At 42.3% G+C, this 14,892-nt stretch overlaps 1 protein-coding gene across 1 annotated transcript in view; it reads right to left on the bottom strand.

Moving 5' to 3' along the window:
* Window positions 1-2,303: 2,303 nt before the first annotated feature.
* The window catches only part of lamb4 (laminin, beta 4), a 146,301-nt gene continuing 133,712 nt past the window's right edge, over window positions 2,304-14,892 (bottom strand). The window contains 6 exon segments of the mRNA XM_030731998.1: window positions 2,304-2,600; window positions 2,987-3,080; window positions 3,266-3,505; window positions 3,586-3,667; window positions 4,432-4,675; window positions 14,474-14,618. Coding sequence (XP_030587858.1) covers window positions 2,464-2,600; window positions 2,987-3,080; window positions 3,266-3,505; window positions 3,586-3,667; window positions 4,432-4,675; window positions 14,474-14,618 — 942 coding nt within the window. The 3' untranslated portion in view covers window positions 2,304-2,463.

Genomic DNA, 14,892 nt, shown 5'->3' with positions numbered 1-14,892 from the left:
GAAATGAGTTTCCTTTCAAAGGGTGGCTGGCCTCTCCCTTAAAAATAAGGTGAGGAGTGCGGCCATCCGGGAGGGGCTCAGAGTAGAGCCGCTGCTCCTTCACATCGAAAGGAGCCAGTGAGGTGGCTCGGGCATCTGATTAGGATGCCTCCTGGCTGCCTCTTTGGGTGAGGGTGTTCTGGCATGTCCCACCAGGAAGAAGGCCCCATGGTAGACCCATGACACACTGGGAAGATTATATCTCTCGGCTGGCCTGGGAACGCCTTGGGGTCCCTCAGATGAGCTGGAGGAGGTGGCTGGGGGGAGGGAAGCCTCGGCTTCCTCTGCTTAGGCTCCTGCCTCTGCGACCCGGCCCCGGATAAGTGGAAGAGAATGGATGGATGGATGGATTTTTATGTTGTTATCACAACCACTGCCTTAATTGTATTCATAGGAATTTTCTATGTATATACTACAAATTATCTTTTGGGTTTTTATATTATTAATGTGTTCTTGGTTTTAAATATTAGAGTGTTTATTCTTTCTATATGACAAACATTTTGCAGCTGTAAAAACTGAAATTTCTGATTCTGATTCTAACGACCCTTATGGAAGACACATCAAGGGAACAGTTTACTCTGCCTGGGATAGGTTTACTGGGGCCCCACCATGGAGCCAGTCCTGGGAGGGAGCTCGAGGGACAGCCTCTGGTGGCCAGGCCTTAGGTCTGGTGACTGGCTGGGTGCAGACCAAAGAGGAGACATGGGCCCACCCTCCTGTAGGTTCCAACCACCCCACAGGAGGCAGCGTAGAGGTCAGGTGCCATGTGTGTTGGGTGGCAGCCAAGGGCAGCAGCCTCTTTCAGTCTCCTGGAGAGGGGCTGGGTTTCAGTCTGAAGTTGCCCTCACTGAGAGTTGGCAAGCTGGGTGTAATCCCCTTGGCTTGCTGCCGGGGAGCTCATGTGGACAATGACAGTGTGACCTGCAGGGGTGTGATTGCGACGAATGGCCTGCTTGATCTTTGTTATTGGACTTCTATGCAAACCACAGATTGTCCATAATGAAAACCATGTTTGAACATAAGGATGTCCATAAATGCAAATGGCACCAGGATATCTGAGGTTGCAGGCAAATGACCATGCTGTGGAGGTTGCATGGGTCTGTCATGGTGAAGAGGGAGCTGAATGTGAAAGTGAAGCTGTCTATTTACTGGTCAATCTACGTCCCTACCCTTACCTATGTTCATGCAGCTTGGGTAGTGACCAAAAGACCAAGATTGCGGATACAAGAGACGGAAATGTGCTTCCTCCGAAGGTTGGATAGCTTCTCCCTTAGAGATAGGGTGCAGAGTTCGGGAGGGGATCAGAGTAAAATTTGTTGTTTATATTGCAGACACATTGTAAAGGAGAGTTGAAAATCTGGCTGCTGAGTGCTCATTAAAGATGTAAAACTCAACTGTTTTATTTTGGTAGGACAACGCTTGCTGCAATACTGTGTCAAACTTATCATTTGTGGTCAGACAGTATTTCAGACATATGCAAAGAGTTTACAGATATACCACTGTATGGCCACCATTATGTGTGGGGCCAGTAATATATGCTTCAATTAATGGATTTCACAATTTTAATAATTCTGTGGCATACCTCTGCCATACCCACCTTAGCCTGAGCACCTCGGGTGGCTCAAGAATTTACAGTTCAGTGGGCAAAGTTCCACAATAGGGCAGTAGTGTGCTGGTTTAAGCCAAGTCTCAGTGATACAAAAAAAGTCTAACTTTTGAGATGTGATAAAATTGTTAATAAATTGATTCATTATATGAAGATCTACTGTTAAAAAGGGTGATAAATGCAGGGGAGACTGACTTCAGAGGCACAGGCTTATACCTCACAGAAATAAGATTATTAAACCTGGGTGTGCAAATATGGTCAATATGAGCCTTCTTCAATCTGTGCCTTATAATCACAGGAATTGGTAAAGATGAGGTGGCTGACCCTGAGAATGGGAAACCAGGCAAAGGAGTGGTGTAACAGTGGTTGTGCAGTTTAGCAGGTGAAATTATGTCTAGTAGTGATGGTAAGAAAACGGCTGTATCTGTAATAGAGCAGCAATTAACAGGATTTTCCAGGTGTCTTGCTGTAGAAGTTCCTTCATGTCATTTGTTCTCTGTTTATAATGTCATCGTAATTCTGCATCCACATTTTCATTTACAGAATCAAACATTTCTACAATACAGAGTTGCTTTTACCCATCAGCCCATATTTTATTAAGAATCAAATATCTTTAAAATTTGAAAAACTCAACATAACAACAGAAAAAAGTCTTGAAATAAAAGGAAATGAATAGAGCAAAAAGATAAACAGTGTAAAAACATTCAGATTAAATTCAGCTGTATTTAAGATACTATAGCAGTGTCTGAGCAGCAGTACTACATTTTCCAGTACTCACTGGGTTAGCGTTATTTATCAGCAGTATTACAATATATTTATCAGGGACACTTGGCATACGCTTCGGCTTGAGTGGTGATGTTCTGTTGAATGGACTCCACCTCTTGCAACAAATTGGACACTTCAGCTGCTTTCTGGTTTCTCCTCTGAAGCAGGTGCTGGATCTTCAGCTCCACATCTGCAGAAACACATTAAAAGGACATTAAGAAACCTCATTTTATTTCTGAAAATCTCACATAAACACTGTGTAAATCTATCTAATCTCTACTGAGGTGCCTTCTGATGGGAGTGGAGATACATGACAGGAAATTTATGAGACACTTGAATACATAAACAGAGCTGGGAATGTTCTGTAGAGACAAAATGAGCTGTGTTGGGGGAGAATGAATCCTGGACAGAGCTATTACGCAGAATGTTTATTGTTGTGTCCAGTAAAGACAGAGATGATGTTTTTCATCGCATTGTGTTTATTTTAGGGTCAGATCATACCACAGAAGCACACCTATCACAGCACTTTTGCCACCTCACAGTCTAAACTGTAACAGTGCAAGTTAGGAGTCTGACCTTGTATCTGCCTCAGTTTGTCCTCCACTTGTCTTTTCATGTCCTCAGCTTCTGCTATGATGTTCTTCAGTTGATCTGTAGCTTCACCCTCAACCTCTTGATTCTGTGTTTTGCTTTAAAATCTCAAAGTAACTTCATCACATTATCAAGGTCCTGTTGGACAGAAAAGGTGCGACATTAAACAGTGCTCTGATTGGATTACCTGAAAGGTGAAACTGAAAAGAGAGACTCAAAGTTTTCTGTTGCACAAACAAACATCTGAGCTATAATCTGTGATACTTCGGTTTTAGATATATTTTCTTGCCCAAAAGCCTCTAACATAATCTCTGTGTCTGCAGCTTAAAGTTTACCGTTTTTTGCATCAGCAGTCATGTTTTACAGCGGTCTCTACCACATCTGTGGTTCTCTCACTGCATCTCTGTTCTGTTGAGTTTTATTCTTCACAGCTTCGATCTCTTTCAGCAGATCTTCAGATGCATTCATAAGCTTCACCTTGATGTTGTCCAGTAGGTCTTCGGTCTGAAACATAAGACAACAAACATGAGTGCACTGACATGAGGCTGACTGATGTCTGAGAGATGATATTTTAAATATTTTACATCTCGAATCCTGTCCTTTGCCTCGTCTTTGTCTTGGCTCGCTGTCTCCAGGTTGTTGTTAGCTTTGTCCTGAGTTTCTTCTCTGCTTCATAAATATTTGAATGAACTTCTTTGCATCAATGTTCTTCGTATGCTCCCTAAACAGAATAAACAAAAAAATGAAGGTTGAGAACACAAGTGGGAGAGCCAGGAAATCGCTAATCAATAAGACAGGTGGTAAAAAATATCATTAAAGCAGTGACCCCCAAAGATGGAAATCTCATCCTGTTCCTGCTGGCAGAGTGAAGCACATGAAGGACCAGTTCACCATGCTTCAGTCTGTTAACACTGAAAAACTCTCACTGTGCCTAGAAAAACATGAAAAAAATACATAAAAAGATATTTCATAGTCACAGATTAGCTGTGGATGTGGCCAAAATTCCTTTTTTGTCTAAAATAAAAAAATAAATAAATAAAAAGAGTCTATAAATAGGCTCTAATATTATTAAAGTTTATCTTCACGGTCAGCATTTTAAGTTGTGAGAGGCAGAGGGAGAGGTGTCCATCTCATTTTCATAGTGAATTATACTGGAATCTTTAATTGATGAAAAAAAAAAATTGATATGAAAACCCATAAGACAGGCAAAATTAACTAAAGAGACCAAAACTGTAAACATGTTTATTTCTGCTGTAAAGTTTAACATGGGAGTATATGGGGACTGACTCGTTGCTGGAGCCTCTGCTGAACTGCAGAGGAACTGCTGTTGGTGCTTCACATTGATGGTGATTTTCACAGAGAAGGTGTTGGTTGTGTTTCATTTTTTCATATTTAAGGTTTTGTGTTTAAATTAAACCTTTAATATTTACACAGAACTGATTTTTTGAAGGCTTTCAGACACTGACTTGTGTTCCTGAGCTTTCTGCTGCATGTCCTGGGCTGCCTTGGTTTGTTTGTCCATGTTCCTCAGGTCATCTGAGAGTTTAGTGGCATTTGTCAACAAATTATTGATTTCATTGATCATGGATTGGATCTGAGCAGGTGACAGTGGCAGCTGGATTTTGAAAACAGCTTGTGCCATTTTCTCAACGTCCTCTGGAGAAACCATGTCGTCTGTCAGGGAGGAAATGTAAGTAGCAATTAAAAGGTTTCCAGCAGAGACAATACTTTGTCACAAAGAACAGGAGCATCAGAAAAAAAGTGTGCATAATATGATTTATATTTATTTCAAGTTATAAATTATTCTCTTCTTTTTGGTATAAAGCTTGCTGGTAAGAGCGTTCTGAATGTGGACTTGCAATTAGGACAAGCAAAGCAAGCAGTGCGCCACCAGGAAGATCTAAAAATAGACATCAGAACACATTATTTATCTTTTCAGATCTTAAAACAGCGTTAAAGGATCTCATGTTGCATGGATCCATCCTGCATCTACCCTGTAATTACTACCACCTGGTGGCTGGTAGGTCTCACTGTTTACTCAAATGCTGGTCCAAAATGCTCCTGCCCAGATCTTAACTGGCCCACACAAGACCACATATCACTGAAATTAGCCTCTGTGCTTCAGGTCCCAGTCAGTTAAAGAATTTATTTTAAGATGTTATTGCTGGTTTTTCATTAACTGCAACAAAAACAGAGAAAATTGAGCCTTTTCATTGCCTGCTCCTAAAACTGAGGATGGACATCCAAACTCTTTGAAAACCCTTTTTAAAATTGTGATATTCTTTACTTGCTGTTTTTCATGTTTTTTTTTTTTTTTTAATGTTTTTGTTATCATTTGGGTTCTTTCAGCTCTACAGGACTCTGGTCAACATCTGTAGGTTTTAAGTGTGCTTATAAATGAAGTGATTGATTGCCGCTTGAAGCTTGCTTGGGGTCATTCAAAATTATCACAATTTCCAAAGTGTACAAAGCGTAAACTTTTTCAGTCCCCGCTCCCCAAAACTGTCCAAAAAAAATGTTGATGTTTTTTCATGACAATTAACCTGTTAACTGGCAATGGCCCACCCACGGGCCATTTGTAGTGCTTTCCGACTATGAAGCCTCATAGTGTCACAGTAACGCCGCAGTCCACCCTTACGATGCTTTTATATGACAGACTAAACCCTCAGAATTGGATTGACACCTCGTTTAGCCAATCATGTTATGAAATGGGTTTTCCAAAGCTAATAATAAGCAGACAGCGTCATGTGACTTTTCTGGACATGCCCCAATCAATTGGTCGACTCTGAGCCAAAATCCAAAATGATAGATGTATAGCCAATAAAATTCCTGACACGTAGGTATATAGGGGTGTGTTTTCACATGAAAACATAAACTCCCTGCGTATTCAGTGTGTCCTCTGTGCGTGAAACTGAGCAGGAAGTAAGAGTGTGTGCGCCATCGTGCGTAAACAGTGTTTACAATACTTTTTCTCACCAACAGATTGTCAGAATGCATCAAAAACAGACAATATTTAATCAACGAATTGTCTAAATGACTCATGAGAGTGGATTATTATTTATTAGAGGATTTCGTCGCTGATTCGACCGGTTTTATCGCTGCAAAATCCCACAAACGAACAGCTGTACTCTGAAGGCGATTCATTGTACGTGTAACTTTTTATTCTCAGCTTGTCCTTGTATTATATGCTGTTTAGATGTAAATATGTATGTAATGGTGAGCATGACATGCACCATTACACAGAAAATATAACCGTATGCTGTTGTTACGCCACTTATATTGTGTGTGTGCTTTGCATATGGAAATTTACAAAAGCAGTGTTGGGGCAGGGAAGGTTGTTATAGGACTCAATAAGGCTTTCACGGGGGTCTTTATTACGGCAGGATGAGGAGGACAATGGCTCAGAGCTTTTTTTGACCACTAAGTGTCTAAAGTTTTACAAAAAGCTTTATGCTCTGTGGTGGGCTTTGTGTATGTTTTGTTTGTGGGGGTGGGGGTATTTGTTTGGGAGGGGGTTGTAAGTTGTGTATCAGAAAAGAACTATTGGGAGGATTGTGGTTTATTATTTTATGTGAATATGTAGTATTTACATTTACTGTAACTTTTGATCAATATAGAATTTATTTATTTTGGGTGTGTGAAGGAATCACTGAAAACAGACTGTGGTTTTTTTGAACGAAGGCCTAACATTTTCCTTCTTTACAAATTAGGGAAACCTCTGATTTATATGTCTATAATTATAATTAATTTGTACTATCAGTAACTTTGTGTATAGCAGAGGATTCCTCAGGGTAGTATCTTTGATTAGAGCCCTCATTGATGACTGTATGTTGAAGCATTGAAGAGTCTGCATATCAAAGGCTGGCTCACATGGAGGACTTGGAGTCTCCAAATGGCACATGTGAGACCACGCCTGAGATCAACACACAAAAACCTTTACAAAACAGTAGGTTTTTGTGCTATCTTGACAAAATCTGAAATACAGGTATACAAGACATTCTTCAGCTTCAGTATATTTCCCAGTCCATACCTTCTACATTCAGTGTAGTTACATAAAAACAAACAGTTACAGCATTTTTTGTCTGCAAAATTTAAAAATATAACTTGTCTTCTTCACAAAGAGACCAAGCTTTTGCATGCACTCCAAAGAGTTCAGGAATAGCAGCTGATTTAATTTGGTATGCTTTTTCAGGCATTTTTATTGATTTTGGAGCGGCCATTCTCCTCCGTGAATTGTCACCTTATCATGGTGGAGGGGTTTGTGTGTCCCAGTGATCCCAGGAGCTACGTTGCCAGGGGGCTTGTCCCCCTGGTAGGGTCTCCCATGGCAAACTGGTCCTGGGTCAGGGTCCAGACAAAGAGCGGTTCAGAAGACCCCTATGTCTGCAACAATGAGGGAACAGTTTACCCTGCCCGGGATAGTGTTACTGGGGCCCCACCCTGGAGCCAGGCCTGGGGAGGAAGCTCGCAGGAGAGCGTCTGGTGGCTGGGCATTAGCCCCGTGAAGCCTGGCCAGGCGCAGCCTTAACAGGTTACATGGGCCCGCCCTCCTGTAGGCCCACCACCCCCAGGAGGCATTATAGGGATCGGGTGCAGTGTGTGTTGGGCGGTGGCCAAGGGCGGACCGATGCCAGGCTATTGAGACTGGCTATTGGGACATGGAATGCCACCTCTCAGGGAAGGAGCCTGAGCTAGTGCGTGAGGTTGAGAGATACCAGCTAGATATAGTTGGGCTCACCTCAACACATGGCCTGGGCTCTGGAACCAGTCTCCTGGCGAGGGGCTGGACTCTGTTCCAGTCTGGAGTTACCTTCGGTGAGAGATGGCGAGCTGGGGTGGGTATTCTTGTATTCGCCTGGCTTGATGCCTGCACGTCGGCGTTTTCACCGGTGGACGAGAGGGTTGATTCCCTGTGCCTTTGAGTCGGGGAACGGGTCCTGACTGTTGTTTGCGCTTATGCGCCGAATGACAGTTCAGAGTACCCACCCTTTTTGGAGTTGCTGGGCGGGGTGCTGGAGAGTGCCCCATCCAGTGACTCCATAGTCTTGCTGGGAGACTTCAACGCTCACATGGGCAATGACAGTGAGACCTGGAGGGGCTTGATGGGGAGGAACGGCCTGCTGGATGCTGGACAGACCTGGCACACCTAAACGTATTGTGAGGGTGCGCTGGGAACTCCTGGCAGAAGCCCCAGTCCGGGAGATCTTCAACTCCCACCTCTGACAGAACTTCGACAGCATTCCGAGGGAGGCTGAGGACATTGAGTCCGAATGGACCATATTCCGTTGAGGCTGCTGCTCAGAGCTGTGGCTGCAAGGTGGTTGGTGCCTGTCGTGGTGTTAACCCCTGAGCCAGATGGTGGTCACCGGAGGTGAAGGGAGCCATCAAGCTGAAGAAGGAGTCCTATCGGGCTTGGTTAGCCTGGGGGACTCCGGAGGCAGCTTACAGCTATAGGCAGGCCAAGCGGAATGCAGCTTGGGTAGAGGCCGAAGCAAAAACTTGGGTGTGGGAAGTGTTCGGTGAGGCTACGGAAAAAGACTTTTGGATGGCATCGAAGTGATTCTGGCAAACCGTCAGGTGACTCAGGAGGGGAAAGCAGTGCTCTACTCACACGGTTTATAGTGCGGGTGGGGTGCTGCTGACTTCAAGTGAGGCTATAGTCAGATGGTGGAAGGAATACTTTGAGGACCTCCTGAATCCCACTGACACACCTTCTGTAGTGGAAGCAGAGTCTGGGGACAAGGGAGATGACTTGCCCATCACCGGAGGTGAGATCACTGAGGTGGTTAAACAACTCCTTGGTGGCAGGGCCCCTGGGGTGGATGAGATTCACCCTGAGTTCCTGAAGGCTCTGGATGTTGTAGGGCAGTCTTGGTTGACACGCCTCTGCAACATCGCGTGGAGATCTGGGGCAGTGCCATTGGATTGGCAGACCAGGGTGTGGTCCCCATCTTTAAGAAGGGAGACTGGAGGGTGTGCTCCAACTTTCGGGGGATCACACTCCTCAGCCTCCCCGGTAAGGTCTATGCCAGGGTGCTGGAAAGGAGGGTCTGCCCGTTAGTCGAACCTCAGATCCAGGAGGAACAATGCGGTTTTCGTCCTGGTCACGGAACACTGGACCAGCTCTTTATCCTCTCAAGGATATTTGAGTGTGCGTGGGAGTTTGCCCAACTAGTCTACATGTGCTTTGTGGAGTTGGAGAAGGCATTCAACCGTGTCCCTCGCGATATCCTGTGGGAGGTCCTGCGGGAGTATGGGGTGTCTGGCCCGTTGTTGTGGGCCATTCAGTCTCTGTACAACCGCAGTGAGAGCTTGGTCCGTATAGCCGGTAATAAGTAATAATTTTTATGGACAGATTTTCTAGGCGTAGCCAGGTGGCACAAGGCTTCCTCCTTGGTGGCCTCAGAATCTCATCTCTGCTCTCTGCAGATGATGCGGTCCTGTTGGCTTCATCAGGTGGTGGCCTCCAGCTCGCAGTGGAATGGTTCACAGCTGAGCGTGAAGCGGCTGGCATGAGAATCAGCACCTCTAAGTCTGAGGCCATGGTCCTCAGCTGGGAAAGGGTGGAGTGCCCTGGAGTTCCTGCCCCAGGTGGACGAGGTTCAAGTATCTCCGGGTCCTGATCACGAGTGATGGGAGAAGGGAGCGGGAGATCGACAGATGGATCAGGGCTGCTTCTGCAGTGATGCGGATGCTGCACCAGTCTGTCTTGGTGAAGAGGGAGCTTAGAGTAAAATCGAAGCTCTCGATTTACCGGTCGATCTACGTTCCTACCCTCACCTATGTTCACGAGCTTTGGGTAGTGACCGAAAGAATAAGATCGCGAATACAAGCGGCAGAAATGGGTTTCCTTCGAAGGGTGGCTGGCCTCTCCCTTAAAGATAAGGTGAGGAATGCGGCCATCTGGGAGGGGCTCAGAGTAGAGCTGCTGCTCCTTCACATCGAAAGGAGTCAGTTGAGGTGGCTCGGGCATCTGATTAGGATGCCTCCTGGCTGCCTCTTGGGTGAGGTGTACCGGGAATGTCCCACCGGGAGGAGGCCCCGTGGTAGACCCAGGACACGCTAGGGAGATTAAATCTCTTGGCTGGCATGGGAACGCCTTGGGGTCCCTCCGCATGAGCTGGAGGAGGTGGCTGGGGGGAGGGAAGCCTGGGCTTCTCTGCTTAGGCTCCTGCCCCCACAACCAGGCCCTGGATAAGCAGAAGAGAATGGATGGATGGATGGAGCAGCCAGTTAAGGGGTTAAATTTACCTGGCTCTTTGGTATTTCAATGTAATAGGAAGTAAAAACACATCCTGGTGTGAAAAATTCTGTGAATCTTGGATTCAAATATACTCTTTCCTATCTTGTTGCACTAATAAAAATCCATCCATGCGCTACCGCTTATCCTTGTCAGGGTTGCAGGAGGGATGGAGCCTATCCCAGCTGTCATAGGGTGAGAGGCAGGGTACACCCTGTAACGACCAGATATACCTATATATTAGAATTTATAGGGTGCAATAAACTGATTTGAATTTTAATTTGAATGTGCACTGCACTGCATGTATGCAAAATATACATGCCACCACACTGTACACAGTGGCAGTGGAGTAATTTGTCATCCCAATAGCGAGTCTTGTGCCAAAAAGTGATTTTCGGTATTTGCCAAAAAAAAATTGAAGGTATTTATATTGTTGTAAATGACTTGCGAACGTATAATCTATCAAGCATATCTCAAACATTATCTCTTATGAATGATATCAATTCACTTTGAGTCATAAAGAATATTTCTGTCACATGGTAGAACCTGCCAACTGTTTTAGGCAGTGTTGCCAACTTAGTAACTTTGTTACTAGGTCTTTTCAGACACCAGAAAAAGTGATTTCTGGTATTTGAAGAGTTTCAGTCAGGTTTCAGAATTCATCACAGTACAGAAACAGCATTAGTGATGGTTAAAAATGATCTTCTCATGGCCTCTGACAGTGGACTCATATCTGTGCTTGTCCTGTTAGACCTCAGTGCAGTAGGGTTGCAGTGGTAACTGGTTTCACGGTATACCATGGTATTAAAATGCACGGTTATCATACCCTGGGTGTTTGCTTATTACCGGTAATAAGGGAAAAAGGTAAGCCTGCTGAGAATCTTGCACAAGCAGCTCCGCTCCGTCTCTACTAACTTAGCAGTACAACGCGTGTTATAAAGCAATCAACAGTAGTTGATCAGACACTGACCCAGGCTCAGTTTCTCAGATATTAAATATGTTTTTATGGTGATACATAATTTTACTGAACATTTTAAATGCAGGATGTATAATTGTAAGAGTACATATAAAGTGTGTGTGTGTGTGTGTGCGTGTGCATATATATATATATATATATATATATATATATATATATATATATATATATATATATAAATAATATATATATATATAAATAAATATATATATATATATATAAATAATATATATATATCTATATATATCTATATATATATATATATATATATATAAATAAATAATTGTATAATTGATTATTATAAAAATCAATTGTATTCAATTGATTTTTATAATCAATTGAATACAATTATTATAAAAATCAATTGTATTCATTATTATTAATCAGATCTCAGGAAAACCACTTTTTCTCACATTTGTTTACAAAAGAAAGAATTTTTTCTTTCTAAAGAGACAGATTCATTTTTATTTAAAAATTTGGCTTTTTCCTCATTCTAATATTGCAATTTTTGCAAATAAAAACAGGAGGTCTATAGCATTTTTTTTTTTTTTTTTTTAAAGGAGACATTTTAAACAAAACTGTCATTAAAAATGGTTCCAAGTACAATAAAAGAATTTGTTAAACAAAAAACTTTTGTTGTCATTTCTTTAAGGGTCAGTGTAACGTATAATAATATATGTGAAATACGGTGATATCGCGATAACCGTGATATTTTCTGAGACAATTATCATACCGTGAAAAACCCTACAGTGCACCTTTTGATACTGTTGACTGTAACATTTTATTAAAGAGATTAGAGCATGCCATAAGTATTAAAGTTACTGTACTGCAGTGGTTTGAATCATATTTATCTAATAGACTCTAATTTGTTCATGTAAATGGCGAGTCTTCTTCACACACTAAGGTTAATTATGGCGTTCCACAAGGGTTCTGTGCTAGACCCAATTTCATTTAAACTATACATGCTCCTCTTAGGTAGCATTATTAGAAAACATTGCATCAATTTTCATTGTTATGCAGATGAAACCCAGCTTATCCATGAAGCCAAATGAAACACATCAATTAGTTAACCTGCAGGAATGTCTTCAAGACACAATGGCCTGGATGACCTCTAATTTCCTGCTTCTAAACTCATAAAATTTAAGTTATTGTACTCGGCCTCACAGATCAAACCCAATATTTACTCTGGATTCAATTAAATTCAGAGATTTTTATTGTCCCCAAAGGGCAATTACTTCCACAGCCAGTAATACAAAAGAAACATAAAAACAGTTATGCCATGACTACATACATAAAATCACAACAAATCCTAATCGGTGCCGGGACAAAAGATTCCTCAATCTATTCGTCCTACATCTAGGCACCCGATATCTACATCCAGAAGGAAGCAACCTAATCTCCTGGTGCAGTGGGTGGTCTCAATCTGCCAGGATCAGTCTGCCGTTTTTCACTGACATCACTTTATCTAAGTCTGTGAGGTTGCTCAGGGTTGTGCCAGCAATTTTTTTGCACACCTTTACAATTCTCAGCAGCTTATTCCTGTTTTTAACATTTAAAAGCCAATACCTTAGCCTCCAGTAACACTGTGAGAAATCTTGGAGTCATTTTTGACCAGGATATGTCCTTCAATGCACATACTAAACAAATATGTAGGACTGCGTTTTTGCAGTTGTGCAATATTTCTAAAATTAAACACATCCTGTCTCAGAGTGATGCTGAAAAGCTAATTCATGCATTTATTACTTCTAGGATGGATTATTGTAATTCCTTATTATTAGGCTGTCCAAAAAGCTCCCTGAAAAGCCTTCAACTGATACAAAATGCTGCAGCTAGAGTACTGACAGGGACTAGAAAGAGAGAGCAGATTTCTCCCATATTGGATTCTCTTCATTGGCTCCCTGTTAAATCCAAAATTAAATTCTTCTCCTCACATACAAGGTCTTGAATAATCAGACCCCATCTTATCTTAAAGACCTCATAGTACCATACCACCCCAATAGAGCACTTCGCTTTCAGACTGCTGGTTTACTTGTGGTTCCTAGCAGTTTCTGTAATATTAACCCAATAAACTCTACAATAAACTCCCAATGAACTTCAGCATCAATGCAGTATGTTAACACCTCCTACATGTAGTGTTTGACAAAAACAAACAAATCTTTGAAGGAGTCAAAGCTCAAATCCAACTGCAACCTGGAAAGCTGGAAGTAGCCGGAAATGCACATGGATTGAACAGGTTAATCACAACATTGCGGGCTGCGTGGACCCAATGAGTAGTCACATTTTTCCAGAGGTGCATGTCAAGTTATGCTGTAGGATCAGAGTGGTTTCTGTAACTACCTTGTGCGCTTCTCAGGTGGACTTTGATGTTGGTGGTTTTTTCCTGACTGAGAAGTGCGCCACACATTTTTCCATCATCCACAACAAGACACTCGCTTCTATCTGTGCTATCATATGCAAAGAAACTTATAATGTAGATACAATAATGCAGAGTCATAAATATATTTGCAAAATAAGTTATTTCTTCTTTTTATATATAGGACCCTCATAAATCCTGGGCACCACAGTCTATTTACCAATATCAGCAAAGATATTACATTTAAATGAAGGCAAAAAAAAAAAATCGGAAATCCCTTTTTGTACACCAGAAACCTGAAAACTCCACTGTCACCATGTTATGTACATACAGTGCTCGTACAGTGTACAGTTTCCATTTTTGGAACAATGCTTCCACTCCTTGTTGAATTTATCTCCGGTGGCTTTGGCTGCTTTACACACCTGCTGCACAGCACTCGCAGCTTGTTCCTGCCTAATATTATCAGTACAGTGTTTCTGTGAATCAATGATGGCCTATTTTAGAGAATTCAATGAGGCCTTTCAACTGATCCGCCAGATCGGAGGCCATATCGCTGCAGACCATGCAATGATGGATGAGAGTAGATGCTTCAGGCATTGGCGGTCAGGCAGCAGTGCCCAATTTACATAGTTCTGACCGATCTTTTCTAACTATTTGAAAAGTGTACGTTGGCTGTTAACCCCCTCCCCCCTGGTGTACAGTTTGTACACTTTGGAAAATGTCAATAATTATGAATGATCCCTTAACTGTAAGCTGCTGAATTCATTTTTGTGTTCATGTGTCATTGGCAAGCTGAGAACAGAGCATTATTTTCTGGCTCTGTGCATTACTGTAAAAGTCACTGTAAACCACTGCTCCTGAAACTTTAAACAATAAGTTGATGAATGTGGAGTGAACACTGACCCATGAGGTATTTTTTGAGTCGTTGGATGAGCTCTCTGATTTCATTTTTTTTTCTCCCACAGGTGTTGGTATGGCTGCTGATCCGGTCCTGCAGGTCTTTGGCCAGGATTTTCGTGTCCTGAGCCGTCTGATTGGCATTATTAATCTGCCAAAATAAATAAACTTAAGTATTATGCTATCCCGAACTTCATCACAGTTTAATTTTAACAGGATCTCATGACTTCATTGAACATCATCTCAGTAATCAGGAGTTCAGTCCATGTTTTGAACTCTACTGTTTTAAACAATGAAGGGTTTCTGTTCATTATACACATTGCTATGAGGTGGAAAAAATAAAAGAAACACCTGTCAGCCAGCTCAACAACAGCACATACAATATCCTCTATAGTGAACTGAATCAACAAGCAATTCTTAGGTGG

Source organism: Archocentrus centrarchus, chromosome 6 (genome assembly GCF_007364275.1).
Source record: "Archocentrus centrarchus isolate MPI-CPG fArcCen1 chromosome 6, fArcCen1, whole genome shotgun sequence".
Lineage (NCBI taxonomy): Eukaryota > Metazoa > Chordata > Actinopteri > Cichliformes > Cichlidae > Archocentrus > Archocentrus centrarchus.
Note: the sequence above shows the minus strand (reverse complement) of the source record. Positions and strands in the feature narration are given on the sequence as shown.